The sequence below is a fragment of the Pipistrellus hanaki genome (genome assembly GCF_964339955.1).
Source record: "Pipistrellus hanaki genome assembly, chromosome: 9".
Classification (NCBI taxonomy): domain Eukaryota; kingdom Metazoa; phylum Chordata; class Mammalia; order Chiroptera; family Vespertilionidae; genus Pipistrellus; species Pipistrellus hanaki.
The window spans coordinates 54,352,828-54,365,734 of record NC_140511.1 but is presented as its reverse complement, the minus strand read 5'-3'; the positions used below and the strand labels follow the sequence as shown (position 1 = coordinate 54,365,734).

Below are 12,907 nucleotides of genomic sequence, written 5' to 3'. Positions count from 1 at the left end.
CTCATTGATGTTTCTAACTCTCTATCCCTCTCTCTTCCTCTCTGTAAAAAAATTAATAAAATATATATTTTTAAAAAGGCTCCAGGTTGTAGTGTCAAGGTCAGGTAGCCAGGAAGAGGGGGCCAGATGTGAAGCCCACTCACTTTCTACTGAAGACATAACGAAGGATCAAAGCAGGGACGTTCAGGGGGAAAAGAGTATGTTAGGCCTTTGAGGGATAGGATCTGTGTTGAAAGCCTAGAACTTCCCTCCAACACAACTGGTAGAGGAAAGTGGCCCATGGGAGGGGAAAGGGAAGGGAGGGAAGTAGATGGGGAGGGAGTCGGAAAGGGAGAAGGAGAAAAGAATCTAGCTGGCCATCAGGGGAAACAGAGTACTAAGGGAGTTGGACTTGGGCATTGGGCTGGACTGAGTGGACCCGGGAATTCAGTGTCCTTGCAATGTCACCATCCTAAGAGCTCGTGCATCCTGGTTTTAGAAAACAACTTGTTAACCTCTGAGCCATGGCTGTTGGTAGTGCTTGGGCTGATGCCGCGTGGAGGAGTTTGGAGAGATGGAGGGGCCAGAGTGAAGGGCCTCATCTGGCCCTGGGCAGCGACAGTGGCAGGTGGAACCCTGACTAGGGCACCCAGCACTCCCAGCACTGCCTCATCCTCTGCCTCTCCATCGGGGCTGCAGGCTTGTGGGATGGAAGGACTGTTTCTAGGTAAGGCAAGGAAGGAGGGGGCCAAGCAGTAACAGGCTCAAAGGTGATGTCCCAGTATCTGACCTATGTCTTAAACTGTAGCTCCTTATCATTCTTTCAATCAATATTTATTTAGCACCCACTATGTACCAGACCCCCCTTCTAGGTTCTAAACAAAGAACAATGTATAAAAGAGACAAAAATACTGTCTGCCTCCTACATTTACATTTACATTCTAGTGGGGAGAAACAGACAAGAAACAAGGTAAATAAGTATTACACTCAGACGGCAGTAAATGCCAAAGAGAAAACAGGAAAGCATGAAAGGGGGAAGGGAAAGGCAGGGTGCGATCTGAGACAACGACATCTGAGTGCAGACCTGGAGGTGAGGGAGGAAATCTGAGGGCAAGTGCTCCCCCACGGAAGGAACCTCGAGAGCACAGGTCCTGAGGCAGAAGTAGAGCAGCTGCTGGTGGAAACCAAGGAGGCCAGAATGAGCACAGAGAGGAGAGGCAGAGGGATAGGTGGGATGCAGGAACTCAGTGGAGATCATAAGCAGCTCTTTGCAAACCTCATGAGGACTTGGGTTCCTGCCCCGAGTGAGACAGAGCAGGGTGGCTCGGTCTGACTAGCATTTTACCAGGATGTCCCTGACCGTGGTGTGGAGAAGAAGGTGCTGGCAAGGACAGAAGCAGTTTGCAGCAATCCCGGGGACAGAAGATGTGGCTTTAACCAGGAAGGTAACGGTGAAGGTGGTGAGACTGGGTAAGTTTTCAACGTGAAGACCACAGGATTTGCTGAGGTGTGAGAGAAAGAGAGGCCAGTATGATGGCAAGGTTTCTGGTTTGAGCAACTGGACACAGTTGCCATTTACTGTCCTGGGGACTCATGCCCTGGCCCATCACCCTAATGGACGCCAACAACTTGGGCACCAAGGAAAGGTCAGAATCACACTTCTCGACTGTGAACTGTTGCCCACATCTAGTACTTCTCAGACTCTAATGTATGATTCATCTGGGACTCTTGTTAATAATGCAGATTCTGACTGAGTAGGTCTTGGGGGCAGGGGCGCTAAACTCTTCTAAACACTGCCCAGGTGATGCTGATGCTTTGCTCAGAGGACCACACTGAGTAGCAAGAGCCCCCATGTTCCCCGCTGTAGGCCCTTGCTCTCTGAGCATCAGCATCATGTGGGAGTGGAAGCATTTGGGAGTGGCCTGACCCTACGATCTAAGAATCAAATTCTTACTAGACAGAGCCCAGGAGCCTGACCAATTTCGAAGCATCCCAAGTAATCTGAGAGTCAGCCATGGGTGGGAGTCTTCCAGCAACCTCCCCTGCAGCCCCCTTAGCAGCCATTGCACACACCCCTAACCCAGCCTCATCCAGCACAGCAGCAGCTTGTTGCTCCCCTCTCCACACCGACTCTACACCACCGAAGCTAGTCCCCACCCTGCCCCAGCCCCATAGCCTGGCACAGCATCTCTTCTCCGAGTGCACCTTCCTGCAGCTCTCAGAGGGCAGATAGCCAAGAGACGGGCCTGGGAAAGAGGGCAACAGGTACCATCCATGGGGCCTGAGAAAGCACACTCTAAAGAGGTGGTACCCCCAGGTCTGTGCCTATGAAAGTATGCCACGGATGTCTCCAAGGAGCCCAGCACCAGAACAGACCCCAAGCAGAGCGTGATTACTTGAATGAATGGATGAGAGCAGGTGGAGGGAGCCTGAATGAGTGTAGGAGGACGCTCTTTAGACCCCGCTGCCATGGGCTCCTACCCTTGCCAGGAGAGGTCACAGGTGCCCTAGAGAAGAGCTGGGCTGAGGAGGAGGGAGGAGAGCTGGGGAAGGACGAACGTGGCTCCCAGATGCTAGGTCTCTGGGGAGTTGAAGCCCAGAATTCCTCTACTCCTGGAATGTTGGACCTGGAAAGGGACTTGGTGGTCATTCAGAATGACCTCTGTATTTTACAGGTGGAGAACCTGTAGCCTGAAGGGACCATGGAACTTGCCCAAGGGAACCTGGTTGGTTTAATGGCCTAGCTACAGATCTTGACCCAGCTCAGTTGCATGATACCCGCAACCTGGGCCTTGTCTGTGTCCTCATCTCTCCACATACCTGGGCAGGTCCCTAATCCTGAGGACCTGCCTGTCCCCAGCCACAAGCCTCCATAACTGACCTCAAATCATGCAAACCTGGTGACTCTGTGCCCAAATCAGATAGATCTCTCACTCTTAAAGGAGGGCATCAAGGGCCAGAGTAGCCAGGCGAGGCATTAGGGACCTTGAGGGATGGTCTTTTGTGTTCAGCAAAAACTAGAAAGAACACTGATGGAGAGGAAGAGATGAGAAAAAACCATGCCAGGGAGGAGCCTGTTGGAAGGGAGCGGGAGACATGGTAGGTCCAAAGCAGAAGGCCTCAAATACCAAGCTGAGGAGGAGCCAGCATTGCTACCACGCATCGCCTCATGCAGAATAACGTGATCCTCCCCAAGCTCTCTGCCACCTCCCTGCAGGTCATAGGGAGCCTGCAGTTGGGGCTGCTTGAGGCACCTTCTGAAAACCCTTTTCCTGGAGCTGCCAGAGGGAGGGAACAAGATAAACACCCAAGCCTGGGCCACAGGAAGCCAGAGACCCCACCATCCTTGGAAGCGACAGGAGGCAGTACTGACCAGTGGTTATGGGCAGAACTCTGGTGACAGGCCAACCCAGGTCTAAATGCTGACTCTACCACTCATCATCTAAGTGACCTTGGATACGTTACTAAACTTCTCTGAGACTCAGCAGCCTCATCTGTGACATTGGCAGGCTAATAATAATACAGTTCCATGGGATTCTTGTGAGAATTAAATGAGAATATGTAAATTAAACTCTTAAGTCTTCTGACACATAATAAATGCCTTAGTAAACAGTAGTGTCGTGATTCAGGAAAAGAAGGGGGTTCTAGAAAGTCCTGCTTAGGGAATGATAAGAACAGGATTTTGGCTAATCTGGGTGGACTGACATGTGGAGGTCTCCCCTAGCTGTGCTGGGCCTAAAGGGAGGATCAAGGAAGAGACGTAGGAGGGCAGGTAACTGCTTATTCTCCCTTCCTCAGGGGGAGGAAATAAAGTGAGGAGGAAAAGAATGCCACAGGTGAGACTTGATGTTCTTCAAAAGCTGAGAGCCAGAAGAAATGGAAACAGCCAGACCCTGGACCAAGAAAGAGTCTTGGGTGTGAGTTTGAGTCTCACTGATTCCTGTGTGGTCTTAGGCAAGTGTCTTTCCTTCTCTGAGCCTGTTTCTTCTCCACTAGATAAGAATAGTGGCTAGAGGTGGCCTGGGGGCACCCATCTGCTCCAATTGTCCCATGTATGTGAAGGGCGGTCCCTCCCACCCAAGTGGTTCCCCTATTGAATAAGGACTGGGCAGCCAGCATTCCCTGTAACTTCTTAGCTCCCCACTCCCCGCAAATACACGCACATTTTCCTTTGAGCCTGCATCCAGGGAAGGGAAGCTCAGGCCAGGGTGGTGGCCAGACTGGCCTGGGGACTGATGGGAGACAGTGGCTTGAGGCCCTGACCTTTTGGTCCAGAGCAAATACACTGGTCATGGGACTGCTCAGAATAGCTGTAGCACTATATTCAGCTGTCTTGGAAGTTCCCTGAGAACCCTGGCCCAGGCAGTCGGCCCTGAAATGAGTCCCCACCAAACCCCCTCCCCCACCACTGAGATGAGGTGGGGTGGGGTGGGGTGGGGTGGGGTGGGGTGGGGGGAAGGCTTGAGCTAATCTCCTCCAAAGCTTCTGGCAGATGCTAGATCTCCTGCCCAGAGTTAGGAAGCACAAACTGCTGCCCCCAGAGCAATAGACTCCAAATGTTCCCTGAGGTGTCTTAAGGTGGATGGGGGTTCCCAAGCTCCTGAGCAGGAATTTAGAGACCTGGGCTTCTGAACCAGCCTCCCAAATAACCCATTCACATTTGACCTTAGGCCTCAGCTTCCTCATCTGTAGTAATAATAGCTTCTGTTGCTTATGTAAGGAGCTTAGCACCTGGAGGCGGAGACAAACCTGAATCAAGCGAGGCTGCTAATGAACATTTTACTACAAACCAGGTAGCATCTCAGAAGGCAAGGACTCTGGTTCAGAATCCTGACCCAGCCTGTGGAGCCTGGGAGGGCATCACCACAGAACTGATGTTGGAAGCAGGGCGTGAAGGATGATGAGGGGCAAACCAGGAGGAAAGGGTGAGCTAGAAGGAACAGCGATTGCAAAGGCCCTAAAGCAGGCAGACCTGGCACACGCAAGAAACCGAAATGAGGCCGTGGTGGCTGGAGCTTGGTGAGCGATGAGGACAGCCAGGCCTGAGGAGACTGAAGAGGCAGGCAGCTATGGGCTGGGGGGAGCAATAAAGGGTGTTAAGCAGGCGAGGAGGTGAGCTGTCAGATCTGTGAGTTGGAGACCTTTGTGGTTGCCAAGCGGATGATGCACTTGTAGGTGCAGAGACTGGAGGTGGGAGAGCAGTCAGGAAGCTGTTGGAGAGTTTGCCTGAGGGAAAGAAACAGTGGTGGCTTGAAGCAGGAGGGAGGACATGCAGACAGAGGGCAAAGGATAGAGTCTAGAGAGTCATGAAGTAAAATGGTAATACAACTGATAGGAGTAACACCAGCAGCCAACATTTACTGAGCACTGCCTGCATGCCAGGCCCTGTGGCTCGGGGGCTCCCCACATATTACCTCAGTAAATCTTTCCACAGCCCTTTGGGTGCGGGTTCTGGCATAAGCCTATTTTAGGGTGAGGAGGCTGAGACTCTGATTCGGAGATTCTGAGTTTGTGCCTTTCTTTACTAGGATGGGAGCTGGGGTTGGGGGTTGAAGGTACCATTCAGAGACACGAGGACACCTGTGAAAGCATCCTGAGAGAGAGAGAGAGAGCACCTAATGGGGGATACACTGTGGCAGGGAGCCCTTGGGGTGGCTCCCTCACCACGGCTCATGGGTTTCATGATCTGGGCTCCGAGGTGAGAGAGGCAAGCTACCTAGAAAGGCCCTGGTTGCAGCTCTGTCCCCAGTCCCTCTGCCTGCCAAGCCAAGGTTCCAAGAGTCCATGTCAGCTGGAACCCAAGGGAGAAACAGAAGTCTCTGGCTGGATTCTTCACCCCAGCAACTAGGTGAATTTCCTTCCCAGGGAGTTGAGGAGGCATCCCCATGGAGGTGGGTTCAAGACAGAGTGACAAAGACCTAGAGTTGGAGGAGAGGTGGGCAGTGGGGTGGATGGAGGAGGGGTTTCCATTGGCATTTGCTCATCATTTTGGAAGGTCAAGTGACTCTAGGGGACAGATGTCAACACACACACACATACACACACACTAGGGATACTCTCTGGCACAGGGCCCACCATTGACCCTGACCTGACACAGAACTATGTTCCTGATGACAACATGCAAATCACAGATGAAAGCCAAAGGCCTCAGACCTGCACCTGCCCCCAGGGAAGAGAGGAGGGCAGGCCGCCTCAACACAGTCCTGCCTGCTCCCACACCTCCCACGGCTTTGCATGCTGGGACTGCTGTTCCCTGCCATCTGCCCGGCTAATTCCTACTTGCCCCTCTGAGCTTCCCCAGCATTACCTCCTCTGGGACAGTTCTTACTCTCTCAGTCCCAGGAAGCTCCTTCACAGCCCTCGCCACATAGTGTCATCATCGCCCTTTCCTCGTGTGTGTCTGGGGCACTACCCCTTGCCCCAGAATACAAGCTGGGCTCACTGTGTCCCAGCTCCCCTTCCCACCCCTCACACCCTCAGCCTGGGTGCCCAGAAAACCACAGGAGAGAAGGCCAGGAACCAGCTGTTCTGTCACCACTAGAGAGGGGACCTCCCACCCCAGCCAAGGAGCCCCTATCTTCCCGAGACAATGCCGAGGCCTGGGTGAGGTGGCCTCACCACCTGGTCCATGCAACAACTGGCCGGGGCTACAGAGTATTTCTATTGATGGGAAACGAGGAGCAAAACTGCTCACTAAGGCAGCTCAGAGGTCCCAGGAGATCGAGGCAGCAAGCAGGAAGCTGGTCTGCAGTTTCATCTTCCTCAAGGAACATGCATACCCAGGCAACACAAGGTCTCTCACATCTCATATGCAAGCACACACACCAACACGGACAGTTTCTCACACAGTCTGTATCACACACAGATTCCCCACCCAACACAGCCTTACACGCACAGCTTCACACATCAGTGCACTCACACTCACCTCAAGACTCAAAGCTCTCTCAAGAATATCTCTCCCTTTCCCTCTCCCTCTCCCTCTCTTCCTCTCTCTCTCTCTCTCTCTCACACACACAGTATCGCTCTTACACATATAGTCTCTTTTCCTCATGTACGCACTCTTCCCCACGCAGTCTCATTCTCACACACGAAGTCCATCTCTCAAAACACACACAATCTGTCTCTCACACTCACACAGAATTTCTCTGGTAGAGACGACAGGATGTCACAGTCAGTCTCATCACACGCACCACTGTCACACCCCGAGTCTCACACATATTTTCATTCGCATACAGTCTTTCTCACACACATGAAGAGTCTCTCACAGCCATAAAGAATCTCTCTTGCACAAATCCTCTCACACCTGCAGCTTTTCTTTCACACACATATACAATGTCACACACATACAGGTTTTGGCCTAAAATCTACAAACAAAAAAAAGTAAATCCCACCACTTGGAAGAGGCTGGGGGGGAGGGGTAAACAAAGGTGACAGCAGCAGCAGCAGCAGCAGCAGCAGCAGAGCAAAGATGGAGGGGGAGGGAGGGAGGGCAGCTGGCTGGTCTCTGCGCAGATGAGCCGCAGAGAGGCAGCGCAATGCAGCGAGGCCTGCTGGAGGGAGGGCGGGCGGCAGGAAGCCTGGGTTCTAATCCAGGCTCTGCCCTCGGTTCCGTGTGCCCTTGGGCAGGTCCCTCCCCCTGTGGGCCCCGGTGTCCTCATTTGTCACTGAAGGAAGTTGGAACGACTCTAAGAGGCTACCGGGGAGAAAAGGCAGTGGCATTGATCGGCTGGGTGGGGGAGGGGGAACCTTCCAACTTATCTCTATTCCCTCTGCTACCCAGCTTTTCCCTCCAAGTCTGCTCTTCAATGGACACTTGATAGAATCAGGGCTTTTAAATAAGGTTTTGTACACCACTAGTCAGCCCATTTATCTGCATTGGATGAAGTCCACCCCGCAGCCTAGGAATGTTCAGCGGGAGAAGATGGACAGGAGAGGGGGCTGGAACCTGCCCCGCATGACCCCTGCCAATTCTGAAACTCAGGGACATAGGTCAGAGCCCTGAAGATGAGCCCAAGGTGGCCAGGAGGATGGCGCTTCTGAGGAGGACGAGATCCCAGGAGATCGGTTCTGGTCCTGCTTAAGCTTCTAGCTCCCTGGGTGACCTTGGACAGGGCCCTCAGGGGCAGCATGAGGAGTTTGGCCTTCTCCCTATTATCTCCCGCCCACAACACACACACACACACACACATCTATTGTAGGCTTTAATGTATGACATTCTGACCTCCTAATCCCTCCTTACAGGATGCTAAGACACTGAGTGTTTATCTCAGTAACACACCTACCAGGCCTGTGCCTAAACACAGCTTCTTTCTGCTAGTGGACACCTCAGTGTCCCCAAGCCCCCTTCCCACACTGATGATCCCCAGCCGCTCAGCAGACACTCCTGCCCCCTCCCTCGCCCCATCCTTCCCCCTCAGTTCTAATGGGCAGAAGGGAAGGCCTGTGGATCAGTAAAGAAAGAGTGGGCAGAGTCAGCGGTTTGCCTGGTAAGGGGGTGGGGGTGGCTGTGGATGGGGGAGGGGCTCTGCTTTAAATGACTACCTCTGACCCTCTCCTTCATGCCTTAGGCTCCACTCAGGCCTCTGAGGACAGAGCCCAATGCAGGCAAGGGTTATCTCTTTCAAGGGAGGTGACTGCTGCCAGGGTCTTCCTTTTGGGCTTAGTTCAGTATCAAAACCCCTTAGAATTCACCAGCCCCCCCCCTCTCCTATTTTACAGATGAGGAAACTGATCCAGAAAGGCCACCTGAGGGGCCAAGGTCAGATGTCCTTTCTCCCCCTGAAACAAACTGGGGTCAATCATGAAAAGGGGGGTGGCTGGTGAAGACACACCCACCCCCTCACAGGCTTCCTCCTTGTAGGCTCCCCCTGGACACCCCCTCTCTGCCCCTGACAAGTCAAGGCATAAGCCCAGCTCCCCCTTCCAATACCCTGCCCTTCTGACAAGGAAGGACAGCCTCTGTGCCCAGGATCAGATCTCAGAGGAGTCATATCCGCCTCCCCGCAGCTGAGTCCTATACCAACTTCCCAGTCAGCGATTAACCGTAAAGATCCCCCCTTGCCCACCTCCTCCAGAATGGCCTGAGGCTGCTCCCTGGGGAGGGAGGGGGTCCATCTCCAGCAGCAGACTCAGGCCTCAAGCCCTTGTCCATGGGCCCTGGCTGGCCCCAGATGCCCTTACCTGGCAAGAAGGAAGGGGGCCCAGCTTCCCTCCCCATATCTACACCCAAAGACCTTCACCGTGTACATCTGCACACACACACACACACACACACACACGCATCACAGGCACTCCTGCACACTCAAGCATTCACACATGCTCACTCCTTCTCACTACATCCTTTACCCACCCAAATATACACCACCCCATTTACATAAATATGCACACACAATCCACTCACACACACACAAACACACCCATTCATACTCGCTCATACATATTACATCTGGGAATACACAGACCTTACTACATACAAACCTAGTCACCCTCGGGAGGGGGAAAAAAACCATCCCCTGCCTTACACACATCACCCGCACCCCCTTTCAGTTTTGACTCCCTAGTTATCGAAATAACCCCTACCCCCACCCCTCTCCCCCGCCCCATCTTCCGACAGGTAAGCGCCGCTTACCCTGGCATAGCGAGATGAGTAGGGGTCCTCAAAGAGCGCCCAGATGCGGGGCTGCCAGCGGCGCCAGAAGCCGCCGGGCCGCCCGTCCGGAGAGTCGCTGAGCGCCAGGCGCTTGGTCATCTCCAGCTCGTCCTCCCCGTCGCCCGAGTCCCCGGGGCCGTCGGCGTCCGCGTCGTCCGCGCTGTTGTCCAGGGGCGCCCCGCCGAAGCTGTCCAGCGCCTCCTCCGCGTCCCGGTGCTGCCGGTAGGTCATCCAGCAGCAGGGCTCCACGTCCGTCTCGTCGATGCCCCAGAAGGCCAGCTCCTCCTCGTAGAGCGGCCCGCACACGTCCGCGGGGCAGTGCAGCTTGCCCGTGCGGTAGTAGTTCAGGATGTGCGCGAAGACGCCGGGGTGGCGGTCGAAGAAGAACTCATCGGCGCGCGGGTCATAGTCGAAGTGGCTGTGGGCGTCGGGCTCCGCCAGCCAGGCGAGCCGCGTGCCGGGCAGCGTGCGCAGCGTCGAGCGGTACGTCTGGTGGCGCGTGCCGCCCACGTTGATCACGATGCGCTCGCTCTCGTCCCCCTGGCCCATCGCGGCGCCTCCTTAGGCATGGCGCGGCCCAGCGACACCCATGGGAGCGGCCGCCAGGGGGAGTTGGCGCCGGGGAGGGGGCGCGCGGCCTCCTCCCCTCTCCCCCCAGCCGTCGGGGGGGTGGGGTAGGGTGGTGGTGGTGGTGGGGAGGGGTACAGAAGACAACGGTTCTGGCGACCCGAGCCCCTCGGGGAGGTTTCTTGTCGGGGTGCTGGGAAAGTGTGCGGGATGATCCCAAGGGTCTCTAAGGCGCCAGATGCAGGAGGGAGCTGGTCCGGCTGCGGAGGAGGAAGCAGAGGAGGAGGAAAGGAGGGCGGCGGGAGAGAGGGAAGGAGGAAGAGAGGGAGGGGTGGGCGCTCAGCGGAGAGCCCCGCCGGGAGGAGGGAAAAGGGGGTGGGGGGACCGGGCTCCCGTCCCCATCTCAGCCGAGAAAATGTAGAAAAGTGACACAAAAGCTTTGGAGGGTAAGGTCAGCTGCTCCCGGAGCCAGGCGGATAGACCAGCCCCCAGGAGGAGGAAGGGTGGAGGGGAGATTGGCGCTCCGTTGTGCAGTGGTCGCCGCCGCAGCGCGCTCTCTCTCGGCGGCGGCGCGGGGGAGATGGATGCCCGCTGCCTTCCTCCCTGCGCGGCGGGGCTGCAGCTATAGGGGCGCAGGGCGAGCTCCGGCCCCCTCCCTCTTTCCTTGCCTGGCTGCCTGCTCCCCCCGGCGGCGGGCGCGCCTGCCCGCCTGCCCGCCCTGCTCGCTCCTTCTCCCCGCCTCTCGGAGGAGATGGCGGGGCCCCCGGACAGGGGCACGGGGACGCTGCTGCTCGGTGCGGAGCGCTGCGCTCCCGCTCCAGCTGCGGTTCCGCTGGGCTGCGCTCGGACGCCGGCGGCTGCGGTGCTGAAGGGACAGCTCCCGGTTGCGGAGCCTGGTGGGGCCCCGCGGGGGTTCTCCGGGCTGGATTCGGTCTGCGGGGCCGCCGGGCACGGGCTCCGGTGCCTCTGCGCTTGGCGCTCCGAGCCCCGCTTCAGGCAGGCGCTTGGCGATGCCGGCCGAAGAGATGGGGCTGCGGTCCGTCGGGCCCGGGAGGTGGGGGTGGCAGGTCGGGGCGCGGCGCGGCGCGGCGAGGCCAGGGAAGGTGAGGAGGCGCGGAGCGGCCGCCGCCGCGACGCTGCTGCCGCCCGGGCTGCTGCCTGGCTGTCCTGCTCGCCTGCTCGCTCGCGCGGTCCGCGTCCAGCCCGCCGCTCTCCGGACACGGGCACACGGCGCGCGCAGCCGCACTCGCCCCCGGAGGGAGGCGCCGCGCTGGGTCCTAAAGAGCCCTGCTTCCGCGCCCCCTCCCAGCCTCTCAAGGAGTTGGGCCTCCCTCCTCAACCCCGGCGCTGGGGGCGCCCTCCCTCCCGGCACGGCTCCTGCAGCTCCCGGGCACCCGTCAGAGCTTCACTTTTCTGGAAGGGAAAGCCACTGGATGGGCCAGGGCTCCCGGAGACGTCTAGGTCAGCCTCCCCAGGTCAGACTGAGGTGAGAGGAGTGTCGCACCTGCCCTCCTCTTTTCAAACTGGAGACTGACTGTCTTATCCCTTAGACGCCCCATCCCTAGGAGAGAAACCGCTCCAAGCAACCCTTGAATTCTGACCCTTGCCACTGGATCTGAAGCCAATATGATCCTTTCAAAGGGACCCTCTCTCATAGACCTCAAAATGTCTCCCCTCCCCCCCCCACCTCCACATATATAACACACGTGCTGTCCTCTAAGCTCTCTACTAAGAATCCAATAATCTTGGATGCTTATTAACCCATTTCGACCCCTTACTGACCCCGGGCTTTCATAACTGCAGGCTGACCCTAGTCTCCTGTGAGTGCCACACCTTCTGCCATATTGATCTTGCTTACTGATCCTCCCGCACTAGCCCTGGATCCTTACCTGGGGGTCCCTTATGAGAGGTGCACTCTACCCTTAGAGGTCCGAAGGTGGTGCTGAAGGTTGATGACCCCTCTTCTCATCGCAGGACTTCAGCTGCCCTGGTTGGCAAGCAGGTCCTGGGTCTGGGGCTGGATGGGAGCAGCTTCAAAGATGACCCTGGGAGTAGGCGAAGCAGTTTGGGCCTCCTGGCCAGTCTTTGTTGCCAATAGCTCCATTCACTCAATCGAGCAATCACTCCTTTACTCCCTGCTTGTTCCAGGCTCTGTCCCTGGCAACAGGAGCGCAGGATAGCCTGCCCTCAAGGGGCTCCCAGGCTGGTGGGGAAGTGGGCAGGTGGGCCCGGACAGGGCTGGGAAGGTCAGGCCCAGCTCCAGGGGTGGCTGTGCTGGGAAAGAGGCTTATTGATCTCAGCCCAGCCCAATCGAACACAAGGCTGCCTGGGCAAAGGGCGATTTAATTAAGAAGACACGAGATTCCTCTGATTTACCTGTCGGCACTTGCTCACTGTGCAGACAGCTGTCCCTTGACACTGACCCGCAGACACCATTGTGGGCCTGGGGACAAAGCGGTGCTGCTGGCATCTCTCTCCTCACTTGGCCAGGGGAATCCCAGCCCCGGGGAAATCTGCGGGTGGTGGGGGAAACAGTTTGGAGAGAGACCAGGGATGGTTGGAGAGAGACCAGGGGCAGGGCAAGAGGTGAGGGATAGCAGAGAAGGACAAGGGGAGAGACAAGACAGGCAGCGTTAGGGCAGAAACAGGAAGAGATGGGCAGAGTTAAAGAGAAGGCTGGAGTATGGGGCCAGGATGGAGGAGCCAGTCCTC

The 12,907-nt window shown here is 56.5% G+C and overlaps 1 protein-coding gene across 2 annotated transcripts in view; it reads right to left on the bottom strand.

The window, feature by feature from the left end:
• The window catches only part of KCNC1 (potassium voltage-gated channel subfamily C member 1), a 42,457-nt gene extending 31,023 nt beyond the window's left edge, over window positions 1-11,434 (bottom strand). For both annotated transcript variants that reach the window (XM_084895499.1, XM_084895500.1), the window contains exon 1: window positions 9,608-11,434. In XM_084895499.1, coding sequence (XP_084751625.1) covers window positions 9,608-10,177 — 570 coding nt within the window. In that variant the 5' untranslated portion in view covers window positions 10,178-11,434. The remainder of the gene's footprint in view (window positions 1-9,607) is intronic.
• Between the last annotated feature and the right edge of the window lie 1,473 nt (window positions 11,435-12,907).